The sequence below is a fragment of the Lolium rigidum genome, chromosome 5 (assembly GCF_022539505.1).
Source record: "Lolium rigidum isolate FL_2022 chromosome 5, APGP_CSIRO_Lrig_0.1, whole genome shotgun sequence".
In the NCBI taxonomy this organism is placed as follows: Eukaryota; Viridiplantae; Streptophyta; class Magnoliopsida; order Poales; family Poaceae; genus Lolium; species Lolium rigidum.
Genome location: NC_061512.1, coordinates 252306241 through 252322331, shown reverse-complemented (window position 1 = coordinate 252322331; position 16091 = coordinate 252306241). Strand labels below are relative to the sequence as shown.

The following is a 16091-nucleotide window of genomic DNA, read 5'->3' as shown; positions in this document are numbered from 1 at the left end:
AAATTCCCTCTTTTTTTAAGGATAAAGGCAGAACATCTGCAGAGATGGATTAGATAGAATAAAAAAATTATATACAGAAGAGTTGTACATGTTTTTTAAGGAAATTCCGTTGGCATTGTGTCTCTTTCTTTTCAAAATATAGTGGAACAAAATACAGCTACGGTTAGCACTAGCAGCAGTCTAGCAATGCCCGGCACGGAGAAACCATAACCGCGTGCTCACACACAGTTATAAGTTATACTACATAATAAGAGGCTTGCAGCCCGCAAAGACCCATCAAACTATGGATATTGGACACAACAGCGCTGCATATGTTTGCCATTTTTAGATGGCTCGTTCATATTGAGACCTTACCTGCTCCATGTGTAGTAACTTGTAATACTTGTCTTAATAAAGTAATAAAATACTGTCTGCATCAATTGATGTAGAGGCTGGAAAACCGCTTTCTGGAAAGAAGAAAAAAAAAGGCCTGCAATGGGAAAAAAAACATGCAATGGATTTTCGAATTTTATTCAATATATACACAGCTGTGTTTCAGGGGAAACTCGATCTGACGTCAGGGAGGAATTTTCACAAAATGCAACTGAAAACATGTCCTGAGGCGAATAACAGGAAAGAGCGGAATCAATGTGGTCCAATTTCTGGCCTTGCACCAACCATCCAACTAACGATGGACTAAACTGCCACTGCCTAAAAGGAACATGTAGTGGACGAGAAAGAAAAAGTTTTTTTCTTCTCGGAGCAACCCCCAGGTACCAGACCCACGAGAACCATGTACTGACATCCTTATTGCCTGCACTATGTTGGCCACTTTACAAATATAAATTAACCAATTGGAAAAGAGTTTATATACTAGTATGAGATCTCGTAAACATTGTTCTTGAAGGCAGCTGATCATATGGAATTTTGGACTAGTTACAGTTACAGCTACAAAACCACCGTGCCTTCATCTGGGTATAACATTATAAACTATTAGGGGACAGTTGCTATAATCCTACATACGACAGCATAACCACAAATAGTTACTGATCACCAGGTATGTTATCTGGATCTGCCGCCATGTTGTCTTGTTCGGTACGAACATCGTCTTCTTGGTTAGGGGGGTTAGCTTTGAGCATATAGGACTCTGCAAATCCTAACATTTCTTGAACTTCCTTCTTGTACTGCAGGATATTGAACATAGTTACGTCAACTTTGAAGATTACTAAGCACAGATTTACCCAGGACACTTCTATCTTAAATTTCGAAATTCAAGACTTGGATCTTGACCCATGTGTCCTAAGCTATTTTAGTCTTAAAGAGGCTCTTAGAAACTGCAACATTCGATGGCTTATAGCAAGAAAATCAGTAAAACTACATAAGCTGCCAATCAAACAGTGATTTGTATTCCAAGTGCAAGTGCACACTCTGATAGAAATGCACTGCTAATCTGGGTGACCATTTGTATCTCATATCTAAGTTAAAGCTGATTCACTTATTTCCAAACGGAGGTAAAAATGTGAACTGAATAGCATGCAAGTTCAACACTAATCTTAAAATTTAAAATTTCACTAGTTTGTTAGTCCGAAATTCAGAAAAAATTATCGTCGACTGATCATCTACAAACAAAATCTTAATTAATAGGTAAACGTATACCTCGTCCACAGCACCACTCTTTATCTTAGACTGCATTATGCACCATTTTTTGAAATGTGCACCTGAAAGTTCAGAGTCACCGCCACATTCATCAAATTGCAAAATATCATTTGCAGTTTTGAGAAAAGACAAGAGTTAAGACGAAGCACCAACCAGCACTTATTTTAAGACTGCACGAACTAGAATTAACAGTTTTCACAGTCCATCTGCAGTGTATCTGAAAAGTAACACATCAGTTAAATATAGCACTTAGTGGTAACACAGTTGTATCTGTAGAACTGTAAAATAAAAATATATACAATCATAATAGCAAGCGAGGATTAAAACTGAGCTTGCCCAAAATTGTGATAGCATCAGCTTGCAACTAAGTGCGAAATGAAAAATGTAAATGTATCAGCCACATAAACGAACTGAACTAAGTACCTCAAAAAATGAACCGAAAGGAACATCATGTACTTGCTGCACAGTCTCAAATACCTACATATTAACCAGTGGAAACAAATATAATTTGTGATCTAAAATATATAACATAATGTAACTGCTGCTACCTCTGTCCATAAAAGAATGTCGAAAGTTTATCTAATTTCTTATGTACCTGGGCACTATTTAGTGTATAGATACATCCAAATTTGGGCAAACCTCCGACATACTTTTATGGATGGAGGGAGTACGATTTCAGAAATAATAGCTTTATACAAACATACCAGATCTGTTTTATCAGCTGAAAGAACCATATGCTGCCACTCTGTCATTGCTGAATACGGAGGGCACATAGGACTGTGGCATATGGATTTACAATTCAGTTCTCTCACTTGACCATCATACTCGTCTGCGACATGCCATTGGCCAAGCTACATTAAGGACCATGTTTGTTCAGACCAGTATCAAGTCAAAAGAACCAGTTGATAATAAGAGGATGAAGAGCAATATAAGCTTTTGTATTTTGTAACTGATCCAGCTGTTCAGGAAATGTTTATACATTAAGTACTACTATGATTTGAGTTTTATTAATAAAGGCCGTGTGCATCATCATGATGCAGAGGCTGGGGTGATATCCCCTTTTCGAAAAAAACCATAGAACTCAGAATACGGAAGCTTATCGATTGTAGAAACATGCATGAGGGATGGACAACAAATTAATACACATGTAAAGTTTTGGACGGATCAATATAGAGTTATAGACTAGCATACAATATATGCAAACTTAAAGAGTTTAAAAACTTCGAATGAGGCAAGTTGAATCAGGGCAGTAACCCTGGCATCGCACTGATTGCATGGAAGAATTGCAAGAAAGTCCTACTTAAATGAAAGCACATAAGGCCTAAACAATAATATCTAGGGAAAATGGTTATATGATTTATTTATTACCCAGGACATGCATCATCTTCCTATTAAGATGAGGCCCGTCGAAATGGGATTTTTCCCTACAGTTTCTTTTCAAATAAAAATGTAACATCCCGAAATCCATGCATTTTCAAATTCATGCATTGCATCATAACAACATGCCAAAGTTTCAGTTTTAAAGAGTTTTAATTCTTTTTATGCATAAAAATCAATTTCAATACCAAGTTTTGCTAATAATCTATTAGTCCAAACGTATAAACTATATATGTATGTGTGTCTTGTTGGACTGGAACAGTGCTCCATAATGTCCAAATATTGTACGGAGTACTAGATATTTACAAAAATTTCGTAATTTATTTGCGTCAGATAGAGACCTAAAGCTAATACAACAGTTAACAAAAGAATAAAAAAAAAAGGGAACCCACTAGCAGGCCAAGTCAACGAGGCTGCGCGCACGCGCATGCAGCCGTGCCGGCCACGAGGAGCAGCAGCACCAGCAACGCACATGCCGCATTGCTGCTTTTTTTTCTTTGACAGCTGGGACCCACAAGAGCATCTTCTACCTCCAACAGTTTTCTGTTCCTGCACGAGTCGTAATAGACTCGAAACAAAATCTGATTTCCTCTCAGATTCGGTCCCATTTCTGCCTCTTTTTGCACGAAACTTTGCCTATATATACCCCAATATCTCCTCAATATTTTGACACCAAAAGCCCTAATTTTTGCGCCGCCAGTCTGCGCAAATTTCTCGCCGAAGTTCTCTGCAGCCACCATTGTTGGAGCTCGGAGGTTGATGTCGCCGACGAATCTGACCACCTCTCCCCTCCTTTTTGTTCTAAGCTCTTCCCCACTCAGTACAACATCATCCTAAACTTTTTTCATCATCTTTAGAGCACGGGAACGCCCGTTTTTCCTCGCCGGAGCTTCGACGGTGGCGGTGGTTCCGATGGTCTTCCGAGTCGGCGAAGTTGACGACGGTCTTCAGCTCCTCCAGGCGGTCACGAAGGTATCCTCGATGTCGTCTCCTTCCCGGAACAGCCGTGAAGAGCGGATGGATGCTTCGGCCTCCGGCGAAGCTCCGGCGAGGAATAATGGGCGTTCCCGTGCCCTAAAGATGGGGGAAAAGGTTAAGACGATGTTGTATTGAGTGGGGAAGAGCTTAGAACAAAAAGGAGAGACGGAGGTGGTCAGATTCGTCGGCGACATCAACCTCCGAGCTCCAACAATGGTGGCTGCAGATCAGAACTTCGGTGAGAAATTTGCGCAGCCTAGCGGCGCAAAAATTAGGGCTTTTGGTGTCAAAATATTGAGGAGATATTGGGGTATATATAGGAAAAGTTCCATGCAAAAGGAGGCAGAAACGGGACTGAATCTGAGAGGAAATCGGATTTTGTTTTGAGTCTGTTACGACTCGTACAGGAACAGAAAACTGCTGGAGGTAGAAGATGATCTTGTGGGTCCAGCTGTCAAAGAAAAAAAAGAAAGCAGCAAGCGGCATGTGCGTTGCTGGTGCTGCTGCTCCGCGTGGCCGGCACGGCCGCATGTGCGTGCGCGCAACCTTGTTAACTTGGCCTGCTGGTGTGTTCCCTTTTTTATTTTTTTGTTAACTGTTGTATTAGTTTTAGGTCTCTATCTGACGCAAATAAATTATGAAATTTTTGCAAAAATCTAGTGTAGTATTTGGACATTATGGAGCACTGTTCCAGTCCAACAAGACACACAGACGTATATAGTTTATACGTTTGAACTGATTATTAGCAAAACTTGGTATCACTCTGGTTCATATTAATTGACTCTAGTATGGATGTATCTAGACACATTTTAGTTCTAGATACCTCCATATTGAAGTCAATTAATATGAATTCGGAGGGAGTATAGAAATTGATTTTTATGCATGAAAAGAATTAAAACTCTTCAAACCTGAAACTTTGGCATGTTGTTATGCTGCAATGCATGAATTTGAAAGTGCATAGATTTCGGGATGTTACAAAAAATGAGGCCCATCGAAATAGCGTTAAGGTACAAACCCCAAAGAATGAAAGAAAAACTGAAAATAGTAAACAGAAAACAACAATGTAACTAGCTCTAGAAAGGACTATAAAGCAAAAAAAATAAACTGAACCAACTACTCCCTCCTTCCCAATTTAGGATGCATATTAGGTTTGCTCAAAGTCAAACTTCGTAAAGTTGGTCTCATTATATATGAAAATATATTTACTTTTATAATACCAAATACATATAATATGAAAATATATTTCATGATGATTCTAATAATAGAGATAATGGGTAGATGATGCTATAGTTTCCAATATATTTAATTAAAATTTACATAGTTTGACTTTGACCAAAACTAATATGCATCCTAATTTGGGAGAGAGGGAGTATCTATCAAGAAAGAAAATGGTTATATCAAAAAGTACAAATAAAAAGTAAATGTTTTACTTCCACGAAAAAATAAAATAGGGGCAATGAGGACGTATTAGTGCAACTGAGCATTAATTTTGGCAATCTAGTACTCCCTCCATCCTAAAAAGTATGTCTCAACTTTGTCAAAATTTGCATGTATCTAGATCTACACACTAAAATTTGTCTAGATACATGCATATCTAGACAAAGTTGAGACATCCTTTTCCTGAAGATGGGAGTATTACTATTAGATACTATTTACCGGGTTCAAGATATTAACCGCATCCACAGTTTTAAACTTTTCATCAATGCACCTTTTGGCCAATGTTCAATCATCCATGAACAGCTGGGAACGTAAGAATGTTCTTTCTTGGAAAAGCTCGAACGATGTGTACTAAGGACAATGATTCCTGTCCGAAAGTGCTGGCATTGTGCTGGATACTTACATTGATGTCTTTATCCTTACGAGCTGTCCGATATTCTGTTGTGTAGCTTGAGTCATCACTTAGTAGATTATTAAAAAACTGCTCTGCTGTACACGGAAATGTTCCCTGAAATGAGATTCGATTAAGGATTAGTTGTCTTGTCAATTGCAAATTCATTGAAGATATAGTTAGCCATTATTACATCGAATACAGATACTAGAACTCCTTCTTTCACAAAAGGTTGTAGTTGCCCTGTTAAATCAGCAAAATCTTCTGGAACATTTATCTCCTTCCTGCTATTCTTTCTTGAGCTACTGAGGGCGCGCAATGCAGATTGGGCACGTTCCTAATAATCCAATATCCAAAATCCAAATATATTAAAACAATCAATTCTGATAAACAACTTATGAAGATTACCACCTATCATGAACAAGTCCAGAAAGGTCATTCTAAACTAGTGCTCCAACAGTAAGAATCCAAATATGCAAACAGCATAAGCATCATGTATCATAAATATGTACAAAAAGTTCTTAATCAGAAAATATGTACAAAAAGAGGACGAGGGTGTCAAACTGTCAATACCTGCTTCTCGGCCTCTATCATTGTATGAAAGTTCTTAACAGCTCGTTGCAATGCTCTAATAGTGTGGTTTCTGTTCCAAAACGATGCAAATTTATATCTGACTCTTCCTGCAGAAATATTATAAAAAATGTGAAATAAAGCAATTGACCACACTTCCCAGTCTACATAACCATTACCCGTCCTTACTGAGCCTGCAGAAAAAGGTATGGTTTTTGTTCTACACAATTTTGGCTACCAAGAGCTCTTTTAATCTGTTTTGTGGCACGGATGCATGACCATTAGCACTATACACGCATTTATTAAATTTTTAGGTTGCAGTCAATGTTGTTGCGCCAACATAAACTTGCAACTCAATTGATAGTGAACTCTTGCAAGCTACACAACTACACTCACAAAACTCAAATTTACATGGAGTCATTCACCAAAAAGAAATACCAAACAGAAGAAAGCATCAAGATCCAAGGTATGCTTAAGCTAGAATCAGTGCAGAAAACTACTCTCTCCGTTCCCAAATAGGTGGCATATAAATTTAGTTAAAAAGTCATTTTTTCTAAGTTTGAACAAATATATAGAAGGGGCTATCAACAGCTACAATATTGAATAAATACATCATGAAAATATATCTTATGGTGGGTCTATTGATCGGTATTGTAAGTCTTCATATTTATATATATATACTTGGTCAAACATAAAAAGAAATGGCTTTTTGACTCAATTTATACTTCACCTATTTGGGGATGGAGGGAATACATCACGTGTATGCACCTAAATATTAGCTAGATGCAAAATAATGAAGACCACATTATGTACGTACCTAGTGAAAACAGTGGTCATTATGATTTAATTATAATCCCAGGGTAGTTGGTACGCGGCTAATAATCAGTGGAAGGCTTTAAGTTTGCATTACTATGCATGAGTGCAAGAGCAACAATCAAGAAAGAGGCAAATCTGTTTGTTTAAGAACTATGCAACATCCGTGAGTTTTAAATCTTACCGTCGGGGTATCCTAAGGGAGGAACGCCATGTCCACCAGCTCCCATCCGAAGAAATATCGTAATTGCTGGATTAATAACTGCATGTTGACTTCTCCTTATCTAGTTGTAAGCAAAAAAAACATTAACATTTTTACAAAGGAAATGATAGAGAACACAGAAAGGTGTAGGACAAGGCTCACCTCATCAATATCTCTCAAAGGGAGCACAACCTTCATAGATGAGAAAGGATGTTCTTAGTCACACGATATATCAACTATCAACCAATGAAACAAAAAGATTCATTTCCAATACAAGCTATCTAGTTTTACCAAAGTATAAGTTACAGAACACATCAACAATGACACGATATTCAACCCAAATAGGTAAATTTAGTTTAGAAAATGTCAGGGAACATTGGTTTCTAAAATGATTGCTGACAAGTACATTAAAGAACAATTCGCACATGAGCTATGAAAATATCAGGCCATGAAACTCAGCATATTTATTAGCGATAGTGTCCACTAGATCTCAAGCAGCAGGACAAGGCCATATATATGAATATATATAATACCAAACTATGTCAGCATTTAAGAACCAGGACAAAAGGATCTGATCATCTAACTAAAACCAACTTCAACAAAATAAAAATCGACAAAATGATTCATCACGTACTTTGTTATCCTATAATTTCCTCACCCTGTTACCAAATAAACAGGCAACACAAGAAGATCTCAAAATATTTTCAGAATGGGGGAACTACCACATATTTGCAAAAACGAACATACACATTTTAGTAGATGAACACCAAGACAGGCTCTCCTTATATAGCTTAAAAACATCTATATAATATCTTCATATCTCCCGAATTGCCTCTTTAGAATTTAGATACACAATGAAACCAACAGGGCATTAAAAATTGAACATTTTCTGGTGAACACAAGAAAAATAAAGTGTTCTAAATAAAACACCAAACAAATGCATCAACCAAGGATTCAGTTGAATACTGTATGTAAGCTAACCTTGATCTGCTTAGAGAAGACGTTTGAATGGAAGCAAATGTGCCATGAAGAAACATACATGCGACCATGATACAGAAATGACCTCTCAAGTGCACATGAATAGCTGTGTTCAACAACCTGAAAGACAAAAGCAAGGACACAATAACTCTTGGAAGTTGGAGACTCTAGTATTAGATCTATGCACGAATCCAATTAAATAGTTACTTGCCTCATCTGGAGGGAGCCCAAAAATTGTCTGCAAATGACCTGGCTTTTGGTGAACTACAGTGGGGCCTTGTTTGTCCATGGAGATCCTTCTACGAGCATCAGCCTCAGCAGAGTTGTTTAGAACCCTAAAGCATAAAATGTTTGATATGTCAGAAAATTCTCGATGGAGCTTACTGATTTAATAAATGAAACCAACAGAATTGGGCAACAAAAGGTACCGCATCAGGGTATTCATATAGAAATCGTAAATTAGAGCACTATTGGCTTAATGAACACAACAGGAAGGCAATACTGTAGCGTCACTTATGTTGTCCAAAAAGGCAAAGTAAAGTAGTGAAGCAATCAAGCAAGTGACTAAAACATGTGAAAGCTTTTCAAGCATGCAAAATTTCACAGTTAACATAATAGGATATCACACTTAACAGCAAACTAATAATAAGAACAAGACTACGAAAAGTAAGATGTAATGAATAAGAGAGATATAGACCTGGAGGAGCTCTCATGAACCTTGATTGCCTTAATATGAAGACACACCTGTCAATACATAAAAGTACCAAAAGATTAAGGAAAAAGCCATTTTTTGAAACCAAGTGAGTATGTAGAAATCAATTACCTGGCCAGATGAGCTATCAAGCGTATGCCAAACTGGTCCACTCTGCCCTTCAGACTCAACTGGAACAGTAACTGAACCAAGTGTTGTGCTCTTCCATACAATGTCCCAATCATATATTTTCACCTTTATCTATGGCAATGTACAGCAAGAAGCATGAGTTACACTTTCCTGAAGTACTACGTTGGAGAAGTCTTCTTGTATTAATATGACTGTTTTTAAGGAGAGGGTCTACGACAATATTGCCAGAACTGACTTTCTAGCTTGAGAACAGCAACAGTTAAATACCTCATTTGGCAAAGCTTTGCTTAGGGGTTATTAGTCTTCCCTGGCTTGTGGAACTTTTTCAATACTCTCGAATTTCCTTGTATTTTAACATTTTGTACAGGTTTTCTCTATTTAATGATCTTCTTGTATTGAAGAATTTTCATAACAAAAATGCATGTATTCTTTTAGTGGAAAAAAAAAGAGCAAGGGCGCAATTGCATCAAGGTGATGGTAAACCATCATGAAGTTACTATCAAACTTGTGCCAGCATTTTGTTAAAGCAAAAGATGAAGTACCATAAGCCAATTGTGTGACAAGGTTGTGCTATTATATCAATAATAATGCGCTTCAAAGTGGTGCGCCAAGTTTGAATATCTAGTAGCCACAGTGCATGAACTGTTTTACCAGTAAAAGCTACTAACAGAAACTTCATGTTCTAAAGAAGAATCAAAACTAGGCCAGAAGAGGAAGTAGTGGCAGTAACCTTTACAGGAAGACTTTCAACAACAAAATTGAATTCCTCTCCCCACATTGGGTTTCTTGATCCAGGGACCATGGAGCTGTAGGGTGTAAGAGAAAAAACAAAGGGGGTCAGTAGACTACTACAATGTTAGGTTGCTGCTATCTATAAAATTGTCAAGAAGAACAATAGTATATTGTATTACGAAGTGTGTTCATTTAAAATTGTTTCCAACGACCATCTAACACCAAAGCTTTTCCCACAGAAATGTTTTCAGGATGTCATGTGGATCAGTTACTTCAGATTTAAATGACATATTTGACAGTTGGCACAATCTTGAGGGCACACACCCATTCGGCCCTCTCCAAATTATTCCCTATGCAACTCCTAGATCCAAATTCAGCTTGAACAAGATTGTGTAATGATAGGGTATTCCACCTCTCCATATCTTGTATAATGGGCTGATGGAGTAACAACTGGACAGCTAATTTCACTTAGCTTTTGAACAATTTTCATTCTTCAAATTGCAGCAAAAACTTTTGGACACAATTAGATTTGCTGTTGGGAAAGCTTGAGCCTAGATTATTTAATGCTGCACAAATTTACAGAGGAATGACACTACAGTCTTTTTTTCCAGGGAAGATGATACTACATTCCTGTACTCCATAGTTTGATAGTTCAGTTCAATCAGTAAACATGTTTGCACCAAAATTTACAGAGGAATGACACTACTGTCCTTTTTTAGGGAAAATGTCGCTACAGTCCTGTCCTCCATAGTTCGATAGTTCAGTTGAATCAGTTAACATTTTGCACCAAAATGGTTTTGCTGGGTAATTGTTCAGTTTGAACTACACAACTTTCGAAGAAGAAAAAAACTTTCTTGAGCTATAGTATGCGTTTCTGGTTTCAGAAATGCGTTCCGAACATATTCAGTTAATGCTGTCACCCTCAGTCAATCATCCAAATCAAGTATCCACCCAATTGATCAGATTGATCGCATAAAGTAGTACTAAAGAATTTCCCAATCACCATGAGCAAGTAATCACCTGAAACGCTTCTCCTCGCCGCAGGTGATCAGTGCGTAAGGGTCCGACGTCCCGTTCAAATTGGCCGCGATGAGGTTCTTCGCCGCTAGCAGCTCCAGCTGGACAGACAGGCAGAGCAGAGTCACACACACGGCCGCTCAGACAAAAAAAAATTCAGGGCCGCAACAACAACAAAAATTGAGACAAGAGGGCGATGAGCGCGCGGTCACCTTGACGACGTACGCCGAGGGCCCGCCGGAGCCTCCCTTGTACTGCCGAGCGAAACCAACCGATCAGCACGCACAAACGAGCCGCATTCATTCGCGGAAATTTCGGAGGGAGGGACAGGCGGGCAGGCAGGCGGTTACCTTGTCGGCGGCGTCGAGGTCCCGCGCGAGGGTGAGGTGGTCGGCGGTGGGCGGGGAGGAGGGGCGCGGGGCGAGGAGCTCGAAGGCGGCGTAGAGCGCGACGAGGATCATGGCCGCGGCGCAGGTGACCTCGATCTCCCAGCAGGTGGGGAGGAGGAACCCGAGCGCCGCCGACGCCGTCTGCGACGACATGGTGGGGGAAGGGGCGGGGAGCGGGGAGCGGGGCGCTAGGGTTTCTGGGAGGAGGAGGGGAGGGACAAGCGCGCGATGGCCATGGGAGGGGAATGGAGGTAGTTGTGGGAATGGGAGAGCAGGCGACGGGGCGGGGAAGGTGGAACCGGTCGGGGCTCGCGTGGCGCTCCCTGCGGTTACTGGACCGATCGCACGGCTGGCGGTGCGAGGACGTTGAGGTGGCGCGAATCTTGATGCGGTCCGGGGACAGTCGAGACAGGACGCTGGTCGGGTGGGCCCGACCGACGGTCGCGCTCCGGCACGGGGTCAAAACCGTTTTTTTTTCTCTCTGTTTGGAACTTTCCGTTTGGTACTTGTTTTTCCTTCGGACACAAGGAACGTTGGGTTAACCCTCGGCGACAATTCGAGAATTACAAAGGAATGGAATCCGCCCTTGTATATATCCTTTCGAGCACAAACAACATTCTGTACCTCCGTTTTTCTCGACTCATCTGGCCCTTTCTCCCTTCTTGCACTTCGTCGTTTGTCAGCACCGCATCGTCGCCCTCCTCTCCCGTGGTGTTCTTCCCCTAGTTCCGTGCCTCGACTTGTAGTGACATCATCAAGGCGCGCGGTGCATGGGGCTCGACTTCATCTTTTCTTCAAGAAGCTCGGCGTGCTTTAATTATAAGAAAAGGGGATATGATGAACAAAAAATAACATGGCAATGGTCAAGCTAAAAGTCAAAAAGAAACAAGAAAAAAGATTGTATGAGCTTGTGTGGGGGGATTTCAATTAAGGTTAGCACCTCGATCTAGCCTAACGATGCTTATTTTATGTTGGGAAGTGATGGGTACTCATCGTTTACACGGAGTTCAGCCACCCCGTCGACCTATATGGCAAAACCCAATGGGAACAACACATTTGGAGGGGAGGAAGTGGAAGTGGGAAATGAACGGTCAACTGATTATCGAGAAGGTGTTTTTGTGGACCTACTAATCTTAAATATCATTTCTTATATTGTTTCTGTGGATGTACTAGCAGACACGAGATAGAATTTTAAAGCTTTAGGAGACGGCACCTAAATGGAGAGTCACACTAATCAAAATCATGTCATTGGAGGTGGCGCTTAACGATGACCGTCATCAATCTAAATGGAAGTTGGTTACTAAATCTCAAAAGTTCATTGTCAAGTCAATGTCCATATTTTCAACAATAAAATTTAAAAGATCATTCAAACACATGTGAGGAAAGCTAAGATATCCCTCAACATCAAATTTTGGCTTTGGCTAATATGGCACAATGGCATTACCACTAAGGATAAGAGCATCTCCAGCCGTTTGAGCCCCCCAGGCGGAAATCCGGATTTAACAAACGCCGGATTGGATGAAAAAAGGGCGTGGGTGGCAACGTTTCCCCAGTCGCACCCCGGTATTCGCCATCAGCGGGGATAGTTTAAAAAAATCATCCTCCCGCTACACAAAAGCATCGCACAATAGTTTGGCGATTGGATTAGCCACATTCCGGCGATCGAAACAGAAACTAGATAATTATAGGAACATCGGCGGTCCCTTCATGCGCCTCGTATGGCGCGGAATCGGGTAGCGATGCGTCGTTGGTCGCCGGTGTCGCAGCGGCGGGAGTGGACGTCGAAGAGGGGGGCGAAGAAGTCGACGGAGGCCGGACGATGTCTTGGCGATGGGCGTCGTACCAAGCCCTCGTCTCCTCGTCCATCTTGTCGTCGTTGCCGCCGACCAGGAATGCCAGGTTAGTGTTCCTCTTCTTCGCCGCAGAGGTTGCCTTCAGCAATGCGATCCGGACGCCCTAGTTGGCGAGCATCTCCTTCTGCGACCGACACCGCATTTTGAAGGGAAAACGAAAAAATGGAGGGAACTAGCCCTTCTGCGACCGACATTCGGCGGAGAAAATGGGGATATGCGACGCATTTTGGAGGGAAAACAAAAAAATGGAGGGAACTAGCCCTTCTGCGACCGACATCGCTGGCCCGCTCGATGTTTCGCGCGTTTTTGTTTCGTCCGGAGTCCCCGGGCGCTTCCCGGGGCACGGGGATGGCCTAGGCTCTCTGGATGGATTAAGGACGTATTCCGGGTGAAAACGAGGAGCCGGGGGCGTGACTGGGCCGAATAACGCTATCCGGATAAAAAAAAAAGGGATGTCGGGAGCCTCGTCGGAGAGACGGCTGGAGATGCTCTAACATGGTGAAAATGTAATGGATTGAAAGAGTAACTTGCTAATTCTGCACGGAAGAAGAGACAAGTACGCCATCTATTCTCGTGTTTTTCTTATAGGATGGAGGCGATGTTTCTACAAAGGGTTGTGCTAGAGAGTCGTCCTAGTCTAACCAATGCACATATGAATGGCCGTTTGTGCCTTTGTGGTAGGAAATCGAGGTCATTGCAATTACCTATGCACATTTGCGATCGACCCGTGTGATGTTGTAATCCTGATTTTGCTTTCGTTAGTCACCTTAAACTTAATAGGGTTGTCCTTGATATGTTGATGATAGTGGAGCCCAACCTTTTATTGGATCGGATAGAAAAAAGAAACTAGACACTTTTTTATAGCAAGAGACTAGACATTTGTTATTATAGAAGGGAAAAAATGGTGGGAAATTTTATTGATGAATGTTGATGTTTACGGGAGTAGAAATAAACTAAGGAAGCATAATCAGCCACAATGGCGACCCTCATCTAAACCTAAAGCATGTTTTGCTAGGGATGTACCTCTTCGTTGGAAAGTCTCCCCTCATGAATAAAGGAGCACTGTGCCATCTCACTTTCCATGGCTCCAGTCTCTCGGACAATACAGCCCTGTAGAATTTCCAGTTCCAGAGTGTTCACAGGTACCAGCCCAGTTCGTCGTATGGGCTTTGGAGAGGGCCTTCTCCCGTGTACTAATGCTGAATGTCATTATTTAGCTACCAAAAAAAACTGAATGTCATTATTTTCTGCTTGTGTTCGTATGTACGTGTTGCTTCTCAAGACAAAGACAGTACAACGATGGCATATGCTCCGGCACCTTATCCATGTCATTGGTCTGCAGCCAATAGGAAGCTGACGTGACGCCTGCGTGGGGCCACCTCTATCTCCCTCGAATGGTTGCATCTGCACATTGAGAGTTTGAGACACGCTTATGCGAATCGCCGCACCACCATTACTGCGGCAACTCGAGGCGAGCAATGCTTCTCCAGTCCATGGCGCCCCTCCACACCGCCGCCGCCGCCGCCGTGCAGCACGCAGCCGTCGGCGCGGCTCCAAATGCTGCTCCGAAGAAGAGCAGCAGCAGCGTTCCAGCCAGATGCGACACCAGAAGGTTCAGTTAATTTTCAGCTGTTTTTCTCTTGTGAAATTCTGAGGCGTATCAGTAATATCCTTTGATGTGCTCTTCTTGCAGGGCGTTTTTTCAGGGAGTGATGATCGCTGCCGCCGGCGCCGGCACGCTGCTGGGCCACGTCGATGCCGCGCCGGCGGCTTCCAAGAGGCGGGCACCGCCGCCGGCGGAGCAGAAGGAGAAGAAGGACCCCAACATGAGCGGCGTGCAGGCCAAAGTCATGGCGAGCAGGAAGAGGAAGGAGGCCATGAAGGAGGCCACGGCCAAGCTGAGGGAGAAAGGCAAGAAGCCTGCAGATGCTCCTGCTGCCAGTTCCCTAACTAAAACGCCGATCAAATCGGCAGCGGTCCCTGTAGAGTGAGTATATGTATATGTGCGTGTGCGGCATAATTACCAAATTGTAACTTGTCATAGATATGGTTTCATGCATCGCTCGATGCAAAATCCAGGGCGTTTCATTCTTTTCGAAAAGAGATGAGTACTAACTTATTTGTTCACGACAAGCACATACATACTGCACTTTCAATTCACGATTATTGTTTCGCTGCATGATATATACAAGCTTGTAACCTTGCTAAAAGAAACTTGAATGGATGTAAAAAGTGTGTTTTCTGTGATGATAATGAATCAATAAACCATTTATTTTTTGATTGTCCCTTCGTAACGCTTATTTGGATAACCATTCAATATACTTTCAATGTTCCTCCACCAGCTAATGTTACAAATATGTTTGGAAATTGGCTAAATGGAGTGGAGAAAAAATCAAAGGAACAAATACGTACGGGTATTTGTGCTTTGATGTGGGCTATTTGGAATTGTCGTAATGATATTGTTTTTAACAAAAGCACGAACTCTCATTTTCTACAGTTTATCCGAATGGTTACACATTGGATTCACGAGTGGTCTTATCTTCTACCGGAGTCTCACCGTGCACATATGAATTTTGGGTGTACCCGTCTGGAGACGGTCGCTCGGGATATCTACAACCAGGGTGGCTGGCAGCTCACTAGAAGATTACAACATGCATAAGAGTCACATCCTTTTTGTTTTTCTATGGTTAATTTTTATGTACACCTTGTGTGATCCATGAGTTGTATGAATCTTGAATTTTGAAACGATGAAATAAAACAGCTGTGTGCATCGATTGATGCAGAGGCTGGGGAGATACCCCCATTTCGAAAAAAAATACAAGCTTGAATGCACTCCTACCTTTGAATAACTTTGTCGTGGGAGAAACAAAAATTCTAG

General features: G+C 41.5%; 2 protein-coding genes across 2 annotated transcripts; one reads left to right on the top strand and one right to left on the bottom strand.

Moving 5' to 3' along the window:
* Nucleotides 1–825: 825 nt before the first annotated feature.
* On the bottom strand, nt 826–11528 carry LOC124653164 (BAG-associated GRAM protein 1-like). Its single transcript, XM_047192230.1, has 18 exons — nt 11322–11528; nt 11184–11225; nt 10975–11072; nt 9953–10028; nt 9205–9333; nt 9079–9125; nt 8593–8716; nt 8385–8501; nt 7566–7595; nt 7386–7485; nt 6392–6498; nt 6012–6155; nt 5831–5935; nt 2340–2486; nt 2059–2112; nt 1789–1852; nt 1636–1697; nt 826–1163 (listed from the first exon to the last, which is right to left on the bottom strand). The coding sequence occupies exons 1-18, from the start codon at nt 11511–11513 to the stop codon at nt 1023–1025; spliced, it is 1779 nt and encodes a 592-aa protein (XP_047048186.1). The 5' UTR covers nt 11514–11528; the 3' UTR covers nt 826–1022.
* A 3150-nt stretch (nt 11529–14678) lies between these two features.
* Nucleotides 14679–15314, top strand: LOC124652723. The gene is made up of 2 exons (XM_047191765.1): nt 14679–14825; nt 14907–15314. The coding sequence occupies exons 1-2, from the start codon at nt 14692–14694 to the stop codon at nt 15202–15204; spliced, it is 432 nt and encodes a 143-aa protein (XP_047047721.1). The 5' UTR covers nt 14679–14691; the 3' UTR covers nt 15205–15314.
* The last annotated feature ends 777 nt before the right edge of the window (nt 15315–16091 follow it).